This window comes from Trichoplusia ni, chromosome 3 (assembly GCF_003590095.1).
Source record: "Trichoplusia ni isolate ovarian cell line Hi5 chromosome 3, tn1, whole genome shotgun sequence".
Lineage (NCBI taxonomy): Eukaryota > Metazoa > Arthropoda > Insecta > Lepidoptera > Noctuidae > Trichoplusia > Trichoplusia ni.
This window is the reverse complement of record NC_039480.1, coordinates 17,987,493-18,000,746: the sequence shown is the minus strand read 5'-3', so window position 1 is coordinate 18,000,746 and position 13,254 is coordinate 17,987,493. Positions and strand designations below refer to the sequence as shown.

Here is a 13,254-nt window from a genome sequence, read left to right as displayed (position 1 = left end):
AATTAAAGAGCCAGGTAGTAGACTCATTAGGTGGAGACTCCGACTATCCGAATACGACTATGAAATAAAATATAAACCCGGGAAACAAAACTGTAATGCAGACGCACTATCTAGAGTGAGAGTTAACGCGTTGGACGACATATCTATGATAGTTAACATCGATAAACAAGTTAAGTCCAAACCGATTAGCATCTCGTCAGACGAGGAAGATAGTAATCCTATTAGTAGGACCAAGTCGCCATACTCTATTCCATCAATAGGAAGTGAAACGATCACAGCTTCCGAAGGAGCCGACTCTTCCTCTATAGTGACCGTACATTCCGAGTTAAACACAGATACCTCAGGTATACCCATTCTTAACGAAGCCATAGATACAAAGCCTAACCAAATACTTGTATACGTGGCATAAAAACGAGTATAGCGTTAAGAATTTGTCTAGAAACAAGCAAAAGATTACGGAATTACATATCCCAGTAAATAATCCAGAACTAATTAAAAATTATTTAAAAGAGTATATTCGCCCCAAAGTTAAATATTTTATTTACTTTGAAGACAACAGGCATAGGCAACAGTTTTCTAATATTATTACGACATTATTTAAAAAGGACACTGTTAGATTTTATGAATGTACGCAAAGAGTAGTTTACGTCGACGACGAAAACGAACAGAGAGATATTGTCTTAAAATATCACTCCGGAAAAACATGCCACCGTGGTATTAAAGAAACCGTGTCTCACTTAAAACGTACATACTATTGGAACAACTTAGACCAAACCGTAGCTAGTATTATAAATTCGTGCGAAGTTTGCAAACGAATGAAGTACGATAGAAAACCTTTAAAGCCAGAGTTACAATTAACGCAGACTCAAACCAAACCCTTTCAAGAGATTTTCATAGATTTATTTTCAATAGAAGGAACTTATTTCCTCACTATAATAGACGCCTTTAGTAAGTTAGGACAAGCGCTAGAGATAACAAATAGGTCACACCGGAAGTTGTCCGAGCGTTGTTAAAATACTTTTCCTTATACGGGATACCATGCGCATTAGTGCAGATCCGGGCACCGAGTTTAATAATAACTTGCTCAAGGAAATGTTAGATTTTTATAAGATCGATCTACATATTACGACGCCGCATAATCCTAACTCAATGGGTCTCGTAGAGAGATTTCATTCGACTATAATAGAAATATACAGGTTAGCTAAATACGAAAGGAAGGTTACAGACGCTGTGTCCGTTATGACATATGCAATTATGTCTTATAACCAGTCGATACACTCTACCACTGGTTTAACACCATTCGAAGTAGTCTTCGGACATACCGATGCTCGAACACTTTCGCTGTTAATTTTGATAAAAGTTATACCCAACAGTTAGTTATTGATCATGCCAAACGTACTAAATATCTTTATAATTACTTAGCAAATAAAATGTTAGAGTCTAAAGAAAAAATTAAACTGAAACGAGGCGGAGAGAAACAGTTTGATATAAAACCAGGAGACCAAGTTTTTATTAAAGGAGTTAATACTAGGTGTAGTAAGGACAAAGCTAGGTACCATAAAGCTTTAGTGAAACAAAAAATAGATAAGAATACAGTAGCGATAGAGACTCACTTAAATAAGAACAAGAAAGTCCCAGTTAAAGATATTAAACGCCCTTCACAGGTTCGTCCTGGTGATGATGACTCAGACAGCCCTGAGCCTGGCGCTTCAGCTACAAAGGATTAGGGATAACCCAGGAATTCTCCCAGTGAGAGAAGGACAAGGTTATTTAAGCCTATATAATTGGCAAATTATTAAAATTTTAGACTTAGACTTAGTGAATAAAAATTTAAACTATAATATAGATAAATATGTAGAGATAACTAATTTTATGAAAACTAATTTAGATGTTTACACTTTAGATGGTAATATTGTCGATGCTGAATTACAAACCCAGTATATAATGAATACCACCATACAAAGATATTATCAGCTGATTCCGAATATTAGAATTAAAAGAGGACTTATCAACTCCGCTGGATCTCTGATTAAGGCAATCACTGGTAATCTGGATAATAGCGATGCGATTAGGTACGATAGCTTAATAACTAAAATACAGTCGAAACAACATGCGATGAATAATAAAATTACCTTAATTTCTCAAATGGTAGATATATTTGCAAACGTTACCAATGCAACTAGAAATAACTTTGTTATATTAGAGAAAACCATCCAAGAAATAGAGGAAATTTTAAATAAAACTCAATTTCAACAAATTAAGAGCCGTGTGTTAAATACTTATAACTTATTAATACATAACTTCCAAATATTGTTAACACGTCTAGACGAAGTCGATACAGCTATCTCATTTAGTCGAGTAAATGTATTACATCAATCAATTGTAGACACCAAGGAATTATTTAGTATTTTAAAAAGTATAGAAAAAACAGATATGTTAGCTTTTCCTGTAACTATCGAGAACTTGGTTAAGATTGAACATTGTATTGATATCAAAGCTTATGTGAAAGGCACACAAATAACTTTTATTATGATAGTACCGATAGTCCAATTAAATGTCTACAATTACTATACCTTACATCCATTCCCTATGTATAATTCCCGTCTTAACACCTCAATCCTACTAACTCCTAAACATTCCCATATCCTAGTAAAAGGGTCGAATACAGTGTCGCTCTCCCAGCCCTGCAGAGACATAAGTGAAGGAAAGTTCCTTTGCTATGATAGCAACGTGTCGCTTGAGGAAGAAAACACCTGCATCAAAGACTTGATGACATTTTCTACGCAAATAACATCGTGCCGACCTCTCCGTGTTAACTCATCAGATATTAAGATCAAGAATATACAGCCGAACTCTTGGCTCGTATACACAAGCTCACCGACCTACATCAAGGAAAATTGTGAAAATGAAATAAGTCACCACGATATAATGGGAACTTATATCGTAACTATTGACAATGCTTGCGAAGTGATGATAGGAAAAATCACCTTAAGAAGACGTAGTCTGCAAGCAGCGGACATCGCCATTCGTAGCACGCCTACGATACATCTGCCTAGCATCGTGACATCAGAAGACGTAGCTCTACGTAAACCTATTAATCTGGACGAAGTGAATTTAGAAAACTTGCAGTTTTTAACCCACGTATTGAAAGACAACAGTGAAGTGATCAGCAGTGACAAAGTGTTAGTGAATATGAATAGTGTAAGCTTAGGAACTATTATACTATACATAATTTTAGTTTTAATATTAATTGTGTTCTTGTACCGCAAAAGATTTTGTATTTCGCGTAAATTTAACCAAAATCAACATCAGAATCAATCTCAGAATTCAGATGATGATTTTGTACCTATGGAGGGAGGAGTTACGCATAGCGAACCCTTACCGCGTACCCTGTTGGTACACTAAGTAATGTCACGCCACTGGTATTGTACACCAATGGATACATTACTAATATGCAATTTGTATAAAATTAATGACCACTGAAACAGTTAGACTGATCACTTGCAGTGAATCAGGCCCACCGTGTGACCATACATGGACACACACCAATAAAGGTTTAAGCATTATAAAAACAAATGTAACATAGTTTAAGTTGCTCATTGTAATTGTAAATCTTGTACTTGTAACACGTGTATTCTTTTAAATAAATATTTTTTATAAAAGTATCGCTCCGTTCATATTTGACTGGCGCAGCCGGGTCGGATTAGTAAAGTCGCGAAAAGTGAACGTTAATAGACACGCAAATCGGTCGTAACGCCTCCTAGACGCATTGACACTAATTCCGTAAAGAACCTAACAAATAAATTCGTCAACGAACGTAACTTGTATCACAAGAAGCAACTACATTAGCCGGCATGGGATCGAGCAAATTGTGAGTAGACCCTTTACCCGCATCCCTCATCCTTGTCTATTCCCATCCACGTTTAATTGGACAAAAATCGCCACTTTTACGTAAACTTTGTGTATTTTCGCTTAGCAATCAGTGAATTACATAGTCTTAGTTTTAGGATATCGTAATTAGACTAAAATCGCTCATTACGATTAAATTTGATGTATTTTCATTCGACAATTAATGAATTACATTTGTTTTAGTTATTAAGTGCGTAAACAGACAAGAATCGCTTTTTACGTTATTCATTTATTTGATTAAATTTTATAAACTTTCAATATGAATCAGATCCAGTTGATTCCGAAAGAAATACAGAGTATTATTCCGAGGTTTGACGGAGACGATAAGTTGCTAAACTTATTCATCTCCAAGTGTGAATATGTAATTAGAAGTTTTCGTGGGGAAAGTAATCCAGCACAGCAGGTTTACCTATATCACTGTATAACGAGTAGATTAGTAGGTAAGGCAGCCGTTTTAGTAAGCGAGCGCGAGAATGTAAGTACTTGGGAAGAATTAAAAGAGTTGTTCGTTCAACACTTTGGTGACCCTAGGTCCGAAGCATGTATTAGCATAGAATTAGAAAATATGAAAATAAAACAAGGCGAGTCCTATATAGATTTTTGTCACAGGATACAAAATGTTAGGAGCTCACTAATCTCAAAAATTAATTTGTTAACAGATGAAGGTCTCAAAGCAGCAAAATACATCATAGTGAACAATACGTCGCTTAGTGTATTTATGTATAATCTACCGGAGGATTTGATAAAGTTTGTAAGGCTAAATAAATGTACAACGTTAGAATCCGCGTTAAGTGTTGTCACAGAAGAAGTTAACTTTCAAACGCGATATAATGCAAAGAACAAAAATAAGAACGTTAACCATAATCAGCCGACAACATCTAAATCAAACTTTATAACGCCAACGCAACAACAACCGTTTAAACCAAAATTTTATACCAACACCTAATAATCAGAAATTAGGAAACCAGCAACCTCATCAAGGTTTTAAACCAAATTTTAACCATAATAAACCTTTCATAAATCAACCACAGCAGTTCCCGCGAACTTTAAATAATTATAAGCAATCAGGTTTCTTTAAAAGTAATCCCAACCAACAGTTCCGTTTCGGTATAAATAACCAAACACCGAAGCCGCACAACACGGACGTTTCGATGCGGACGGTACGTAATAACATGCTCAACGACGACGAACAGAACGACTATGTCGATTGTGAGTACGAGTATGAGCAAAATTACGACGAAATGTGTAACGAGGAACAATACGAAAATACTGACGATACTGTAAATAACGAAGAGGAAAATTTTCATATACTGGCCTCACCGATATCCCAACAGAGATAATTAAATTAAATTACTGCGGTTTAAAACTACCACACATCTATTTACCCGAGATAGATTCCATTTTCTTACTAGATACAGGAAGCACGCGTTCCTTTATCAATGAAGAATTAGCCGATAAGTACTTTCAAGAATATAAATGTATAGAGCCCTTCGAAGTTATTAGTACGCATGGTCGCAGCGCGCATAACGAAGTCGCATATATGCCACTTACGGAAACGTTTAAAACTAATATCCAACATAAGTTTTGCATTTATAACGTAGCCCATGCTTACGATGGTTTAATAGGATCAGACTTACTAACAAAATTAGAAGCCTCAGTAGATATGAAAAATCGTGTTTTAAGAACTAACACTACTAATATCCCTATTATATACGACCCCTCTTATCAGATTATAATACCGCCTAGATCAGAAATTAGAGTCAAAGTCCCTACCATGTTAGAAAACGGTGACGCAATATTAAATTATACTGAGTTTTGCCCAGGAGTCCGTTATGCCTGACGCTATGGTCAACTGTGTTAATTCATTTGCGCAAACTGTCATACAGAACATTACCGACACCGAAATGACTTAACTATAACGAAACCTTTTAGAGTATATAATTTAGAGAACAAATTAGAAAACGCGTAGTTCTGAAATAAATCATTTAGACTCCGATCTAGACTTAGAAGAAGTATTGCAAAATAACTTATCTAAGTTACGGTTAGAACATCTCAATGAGGAGGAAAAAATCATTGATTAAAAATTTATGTACAGAATATAAAGACATTTTCTATTGTGAACATGTCCCCCTGTCGTTTACCAATCAGGTAAAACATAAAATTAGAACTAAAAACGAAGACCCAATTTATATACGTCCATATAGACATCCAGTTAGCCAAAATGAGGAAATTAAAATCAAATTAATAAGCTGTTAGAAAATAAAGTGATAACCGAATCACATTCTCCGTGGAGTGCCCCGGTACACTTAGTGCCAAAGAAAGCGGACGCTTCTGGAATACAGAAGTTTCGTATGGTCATAGATTATAGGAGACTTAACGAAATAACTGTAGATGACAAATATCCATTACCTAACATAAGCGATCTCTTCGACAAGCTAGGTAAAGCATCGTACTTTACAACGATCGACTTAGCTAGCGGTTACCATCAGATCGAAGTAGAGAAGGAGGACCAGTCCAAAACTGCGTTCACAACACAGTCAGGACATTACGAGTTTACACGTATGCCCTTTGGTCTTAAGACGGCACCAGCAACGTTCCAACGTGCTATGGACAACGTCCTAAGAGGTTTACAAGGCATACATTGCTTAGTTTATTTAGACGATATAATAGTTTATTCCACAAGCCTCCAGGAACATATTAGTAAACTTAGGAAGATATTCGATAGGTTAAAACAAACCAATTTAAAAGTCACATTAGATAAATGCGAATTCCTTAAGAAAGAAGTCTTATATTTAGGACACACAATAACTAAAGACGGATTAAAACCAAACGACGATAAAATTAAAGCAGTACTCAAATTCCCTTTACCTAAAACAACAACAGAAATAAAGAGTTTTCTAGATTAATAGGATATTATAGGAAATTCATTAAAGACTTTTCTAAAATAACGCAACCTCTGACGAACTGTTTAAAAAAGAAAAATAAGGTCGTAGCATCCAAAGAATTTATCGATGCATTTGAAAAATGCAAAGAATTGTTAACGAGTGCACCGTTATTACAGTACCCCGATTTCGAGAAGCCTTTCTTATTAACGACAGACGCGTCAAACTTTGCGATAGGAGCAGTTCTATCACAAGGACCTATAGGCAGTGACAAGCCAATAGCATTTGCAAGTAGAACATTAAACGACGCAGAGACACGATACAGCGCTATCGAAAAGAATTACTAGCGGTAGTCTGGGCGTGCAAGCACTTTAGACCATATTAATATGGAAAGAAATTTACTATCATTAGCGATCATAGACCATTAGTATGGTTAAACTCAATTAAAGAGCCAGGTAGTAGACTCATTAGGTGGAGACTCCGACTATCCGAATACGACTATGAAATAAAATATAAACCCGGGAAACAAAACAGTAATGCAAACGCACTATCCAGAGTGAGAGTTAACGCGTTGGACGACATATCTATGATAGTTAACATCGATAAACAAGTTAGTCCAAAACCGATTAGCATCTCGTCAGACGAGGAAGATAGTAATCCTATTAGTAGGACCAAGTCGCCATACTCTATTCCATCAATAGGAAGTGAAACGATCACAGCTTCCGAAGGAGCCGACTCTTCCTCTATAGTGACCGTACATTCCGAGTTAAACACAGATACCTCAGGTATACCCATTCTTAACGAAGCCATAGATACAAAGCCTAACCAAATACTTGTCCATATGTGGCATAAAAACGAGTATAGCGTTAAGAATTTGTCTAGAAACAAGCAAAAGATTACGGAATTACATATCCCAGTAAATAATCCAGAACTAATTAAAAATTATTTAAAAGAGTATATTCGCCCCAAAGTTAAATATTTTATTTACTTTGAAGACAACAGGCATAGGCAACAGTTTTCTAATATTATTACGACATTATTTAAAAAGGACACTGTTAGATTTTATGAATGTACGCAAAGAGTAGTTTACGTCGACGACGAAAACGAACAGAGAGATATTGTCTTAAAATATCACTCCGGAAAAACATGCCACCGTGGTATTAAAGAAACCGTGTCTCACTTGAAACGTACATACTATTGGAACAACTTAGACCAAACCGTAGCTAGTATTATAAATTCGTGCGAAGTTTGCAAACGAATGAAGTACGATAGAAAACCTTTAAAGCCAGAGTTACAATTAACGCAGACTCAAACCAAACCCTTTCAAGAGATTTTCATAGATTTATTTTCAATAGAAGGAACTTATTTCCTCACTATAATAGACGCCTTTAGTAAGTTAGGACAAGCGCTAGAGATAACAAATAGGTCTACACCGGAAGTTGTCCGAGCGTTGTTAAAATACTTTTCCTTATACGGGATACCATTGCGCATTAGTGCAGATCCGGGCACCGAGTTTAATAATAACTTGCTCAAGGAAATGTTAGATTTTTATAAGATCGATCTACATATTACGACGCCGCATAATCCTAACTCAATGGGTCTCGTAGAGAGATTTCATTCGACTATAATAGAAATATACAGGTTAGCTAAATACGAAAGGAAGGTAACAGACGCTGTGTCCGTTATGACATATGCAATTATGTCTTATAACCAGTCGATACACTCTACCACTGGTTTAACACCATTCGAAGTAGTCTTCGGACATACCGATGCTTCGAACACTTTCGCTGTTAATTTTGATAAAAGTTATACCCAACAGTTAGTTATTGATCATGCCAAACGTACTAAATATCTTTATAATTACTTAGCAAATAAAATGTTAGAGTCTAAAGAAAAAATTAAACTGAAACGAGGCGGAGAGAAACAGTTTGATATAAAACCAGGAGACCAAGTTTTTATTAAAGGAGTTAATACTAGGTGTAGTAAGGACAAAGCTAGGTACCATAAAGCTTTAGTAAAACAAAAAATAGATAAGAATACAGTAGCGATAGAGACTCACTTAAATAAGAACAAGAAAGTCCCAGTTAAAGATATTAAACGCCCTTCACAGGTTCGTCCTGGTGATGATGACTCAGACAGCCCTGAGCCTGGCGCTTCAGCTACAAAGGATTAGGGATAACCCAGGAATTCTCCCAGTGAGAGAAGGACAAGGTTATTTAAGCCTATATAATTGGCAAATTATTAAAATTTTAGACTTAGACTTAGTGAATAAAAATTTAAACTATAATATAGATAAATATGTAGAGATAACTAATTTTATGAAAACTAATTTAGATGTTTACACTTTAGATGGTAATATTGTCGATGCTGAATTACAAACCCAGTATATAATGAATACCACCATACAAAGATATTATCAGCTGATTCCGAATATTAGAATAAAAAGAGGACTTATCAACTCCGCTGGATCTCTGATTAAGGCAATCACTGGTAATCTGGATAATAGCGATGCGATTAGGTACGATAGCTTAATAACTAAAATACAGTCGAAACAACATGCGATGAATAATAAAATTACCTTAATTTCTCAAATGGTAGATATATTTGCAAACGTTACCAATGCAACTAGAAATAACTTTGTTATATTAGAGAAAACCATCCAAGAAATAGAGGAAATTTTAAATAAAACTCAATTTCAACAAATTAAGAGCCGTGTGTTAAATACTTATAACTTATTAATACATAACTTCCAAATATTGTTAACACGTCTAGACGAAGTCGATACAGCTATCTCATTTAGTCGAGTAAATGTATTACATCAATCAATTGTAGACACCAAGGAATTATTTAGTATTTTAAAAAGTATAGAAAAAACAGATATGTTAGCTTTTCCTGTAACTATCGAGAACTTGGTTAAGATTGAACATTGTATTGATATCAAAGCTTATGTGAAAGGCACACAAATAACTTTTATTATGATAGTACCGATAGTCCAATTAAATGTCTACAATTACTATACCTTACATCCATTCCCTATGTATAATTCCCGTCTTAACACCTCAATCCTACTAACTCCTAAACATTCCCATATCCTAGTAAAAGGGTCGAATACAGTGTCGCTCTCCCAGCCCTGCAGAGACATAAGTGAAGGAAAGTTCCTTTGCTATGATAGCAACGTGTCGCTTGAGGAAGAAAACACCTGCATCAAAGACTTGATGACATTTTCTACGCAAATAACATCGTGCCGACCTCTCCGTGTTAACTCATCAGATATTAAGATCAAGAATATACAGCCGAACTCTTGGCTCGTATACACAAGCTCACCGACCTACATCAAGGAAAATTGTGAAAATGAAATAAGTCACCACGATATAATGGGAACTTATATCGTAACTATTGACAATGCTTGCGAAGTGATGATAGGAAAAATCACCTTAAGAAGACGTAGTCTGCAAGCAGCGGACATCGCCATTCGTAGCACGCCTACGATACATCTGCCTAGCATCGTGACATCAGAAGACGTAGCTCTACGTAAACCTATTAATCTGGACGAAGTGAATTTAGAAAACTTGCAGTTTTTAACCCACGTATTGAAAGACAACAGTGAAGTGATCAGCAGTGACAAAGTGTTAGTGAATATGAATAGTGTAAGCTTAGGAACTATTATACTATACATAATTTTAGTTTTAATATTAATTGTGTTCTTGTACCGCAAAAGATTTTGTATTTCGCGTAAATTTAACCAAAATCAACATCAGAATCAATCTCAGAATTCAGATGATGATTTTGTACCTATGGAGGGAGGAGTTACGCATAGCGAACCCTTACCGCGTACCCTGTTGGTACACTAAGTAATGTCACGCCACTGGTATTGTACACCAATGGATACATTACTAATATGCAATTTGTATAAAATTAATGACCACTGAAACAGTTAGACTGATCACTTGCAGTGAATCAGGCCCACCGTGTGACCATACATGGACACACACCAATAAAGGTTTAAGCATTATAAAAACAAATGTAACATAGTTTAAGTTGCTCATTGTAATTGTAAATCTTGTACTTGTAACACGTGTATTCTTTTAAATAAATATTTTTTATAAAAGTATCGCTCCGTTCATATTTGACTAGCTGTTATATTAGTTTATTCATAATATTTACAATTTTACAGAGTAAAATATTTACAAGTTAAAAAACAAAAAATAAAAAAATAATTAAATTTATTAAATCAAAGCATCAAAAAATTCATCGGCATCGCTGCCGGCTGGGAGTGTGCCCAAAAGGCTGGCAGCATTGCCACGTTGAATGGCATTCGAACATTTGAACATTTAAGGAATGATGTCCCTTCCTATTATAAAAAAGATGTTCTTCCTGATTAGGTTTTACTATAGCAATATGAGTGCAATCTATGCACCCAATTACTCCAGGCAAGCCAAACCTTCTATGAAACCTGAAAGAACAAAAATATTTTCTTATCATAAGAATAGGAACACTTAAATGAGTGAAAACATTTTGTTCCATACTTTCTCTTGTTTAATTAAACCTCTTTCTTGCTGAGTTCTCGGAAATACTATCCATCTCGCCATGATAGCAGGGTGGTTTAACGCATCAACGACTTGTCTGATGCATCGGCTAGCTGTTCGTTGGGCTACATGCTGGGTAACACCAAAAGTCCTTTGATAGGAGCCTGTCGCCAAAAAGGTAAGAGCGCACAACACCTACAAAGACACAACCGTTATATTTGAATAAATTAGGTTCATACCGGCTAAGTTTGTAAGTCTATTCATTGCAAAATTTCTTTATGAATTACCTTAACTGTTAGAGAAATTTCCTGAGAACCCCTCAAGGAAGTTTTTACTCGTAGTTCTTGACAAAGAGACCGAAACGTAGATTTATTTAATCTGAAGTGTTGCACAAATATACTATCCGGTATAACTTCGATCGTGCCGACGCACTGATGATTAAAGTCTCTTTCCTGCTTTTTAAGCCATCTTTCTTCGTTTTGAGCGCACCACAACATATTGAGAGAATGCATTATTCAAATGAAACTGAATAATAAAAAATGATACAAAATAAAGCAAAACAGGTAACAGAATCCTCACAGCTGATTGAAGAATGACGCCATTTTCTTTTGTTAACACTAGCTAAGTACAAAGTACAAACGTTTCGTATAGTTTCTTTCTACAAAAGTTTACGCCACAGCGTTTGAAACTGTAGAATAGAATAAGTAGCTAGCCATCTTAACACGACGAAGAGAATCGCTTATTCTATAGTAACTGTAGAAAAAACATACGCTTTTGTCTATGGTGAGCGTTCTCAAGAACGTCAAAAGAACGTCAGATTGACAGATTCGTATTTGAATAAGATTTCATTATTGTATTTTCAAAAATTTAATTAATATCTTTCATTGATATAAAGTATTTTTTTAATTACTTTCTTTAAATTAAACAATTTCAGTTCTTTATAGTCAAAGACTGATTTTTGGAATGGGAAATCTATTAGTGTGTCTCTTATGTTTACTTTCATTTGTTGTTGTTATTTTGTTATAGTTTTTAGATTTTAGATATAGCCTCATATATTTATTCACCAGTAAAGGAAGATCAGCATATCTTACAAATAAAGATGTATCTTTATATGAGTGTTATCATTAAGCAATGCTTTTTTATTGTTTAAATAATACATTACTTGTATTACAAAAATCTTTTTTGTTTACCAGATCGCTACCCAATAAGACTTGTCGAAAATATAAGTTATGAGTTGTTAAAAAGATAAAGAAAGGTAACACCAATAAAATACAGTTTTTGTTATTTAGATTATTTTAATTATTTAATTAGATTAGGTAACACGTTTTTTTTAATGTCCAAAATTTAAAATAAATATTTCATAAATACAAATGTACACTTGAAGAAGTCCTTTATACTTTTTAACAATCATTTGAGCATGACTCCCCGCCTTGCAGTAATTCAGTTTGGTTGCCAACAGTAGAAGTAGATGCAGGGTCTGATGGAAAAGTGTTATTGTCATCATCATGCACTGCAAGGTCTAGTGGTAAGTGGATAGCTACTATAGCTAGTCCAGCTTTCAGTGCTACATTGTGTACCACACAACAAGCCTTGGTTGTGTTACTTGTTACATGTGGGTACACTAAATACAGTTCCTGGCTTGCACATGCCTTTGGGTATAATTTTCTTCCCTTAAACCTTGCCCAGCATGGGCACGAGGATACAGGGCATAAGCCAGGGACGTAGCGGACAGCCAGAATCAAAAGAAGTAAATTGTGTTTACTAAAAAGAAACAATATATTTTATGCATATTTATAGTGGTGATCTTTTTGTTTCCTATTGTAAAACATGCCTAATAAACCACACTTGATTATTGGTAGAAGTGATTAGAGATAATAATGAAAGAATGATGTGGTTATGAGTATATCATCATATGAGTACGGCCCAACTTTACTAAA

At 35.0% G+C, this 13,254-nt stretch overlaps 1 protein-coding gene across 1 annotated transcript; it reads right to left on the bottom strand.

Annotated features, from left to right (window-relative positions):
• Positions 1-11,247: 11,247 nt before the first annotated feature.
• LOC113508649 lies at positions 11,248-12,209 on the bottom strand. Its single transcript, XM_026891729.1, has 2 exons — positions 11,605-12,209; positions 11,248-11,512 (listed from the first exon to the last, which is right to left on the bottom strand). Exons 1-2 carry the CDS (start codon positions 11,827-11,829, stop codon positions 11,288-11,290), a joined length of 450 nt encoding a protein of 149 aa, XP_026747530.1. The 5' UTR covers positions 11,830-12,209; the 3' UTR covers positions 11,248-11,287.
• Between the last annotated feature and the right edge of the window lie 1,045 nt (positions 12,210-13,254).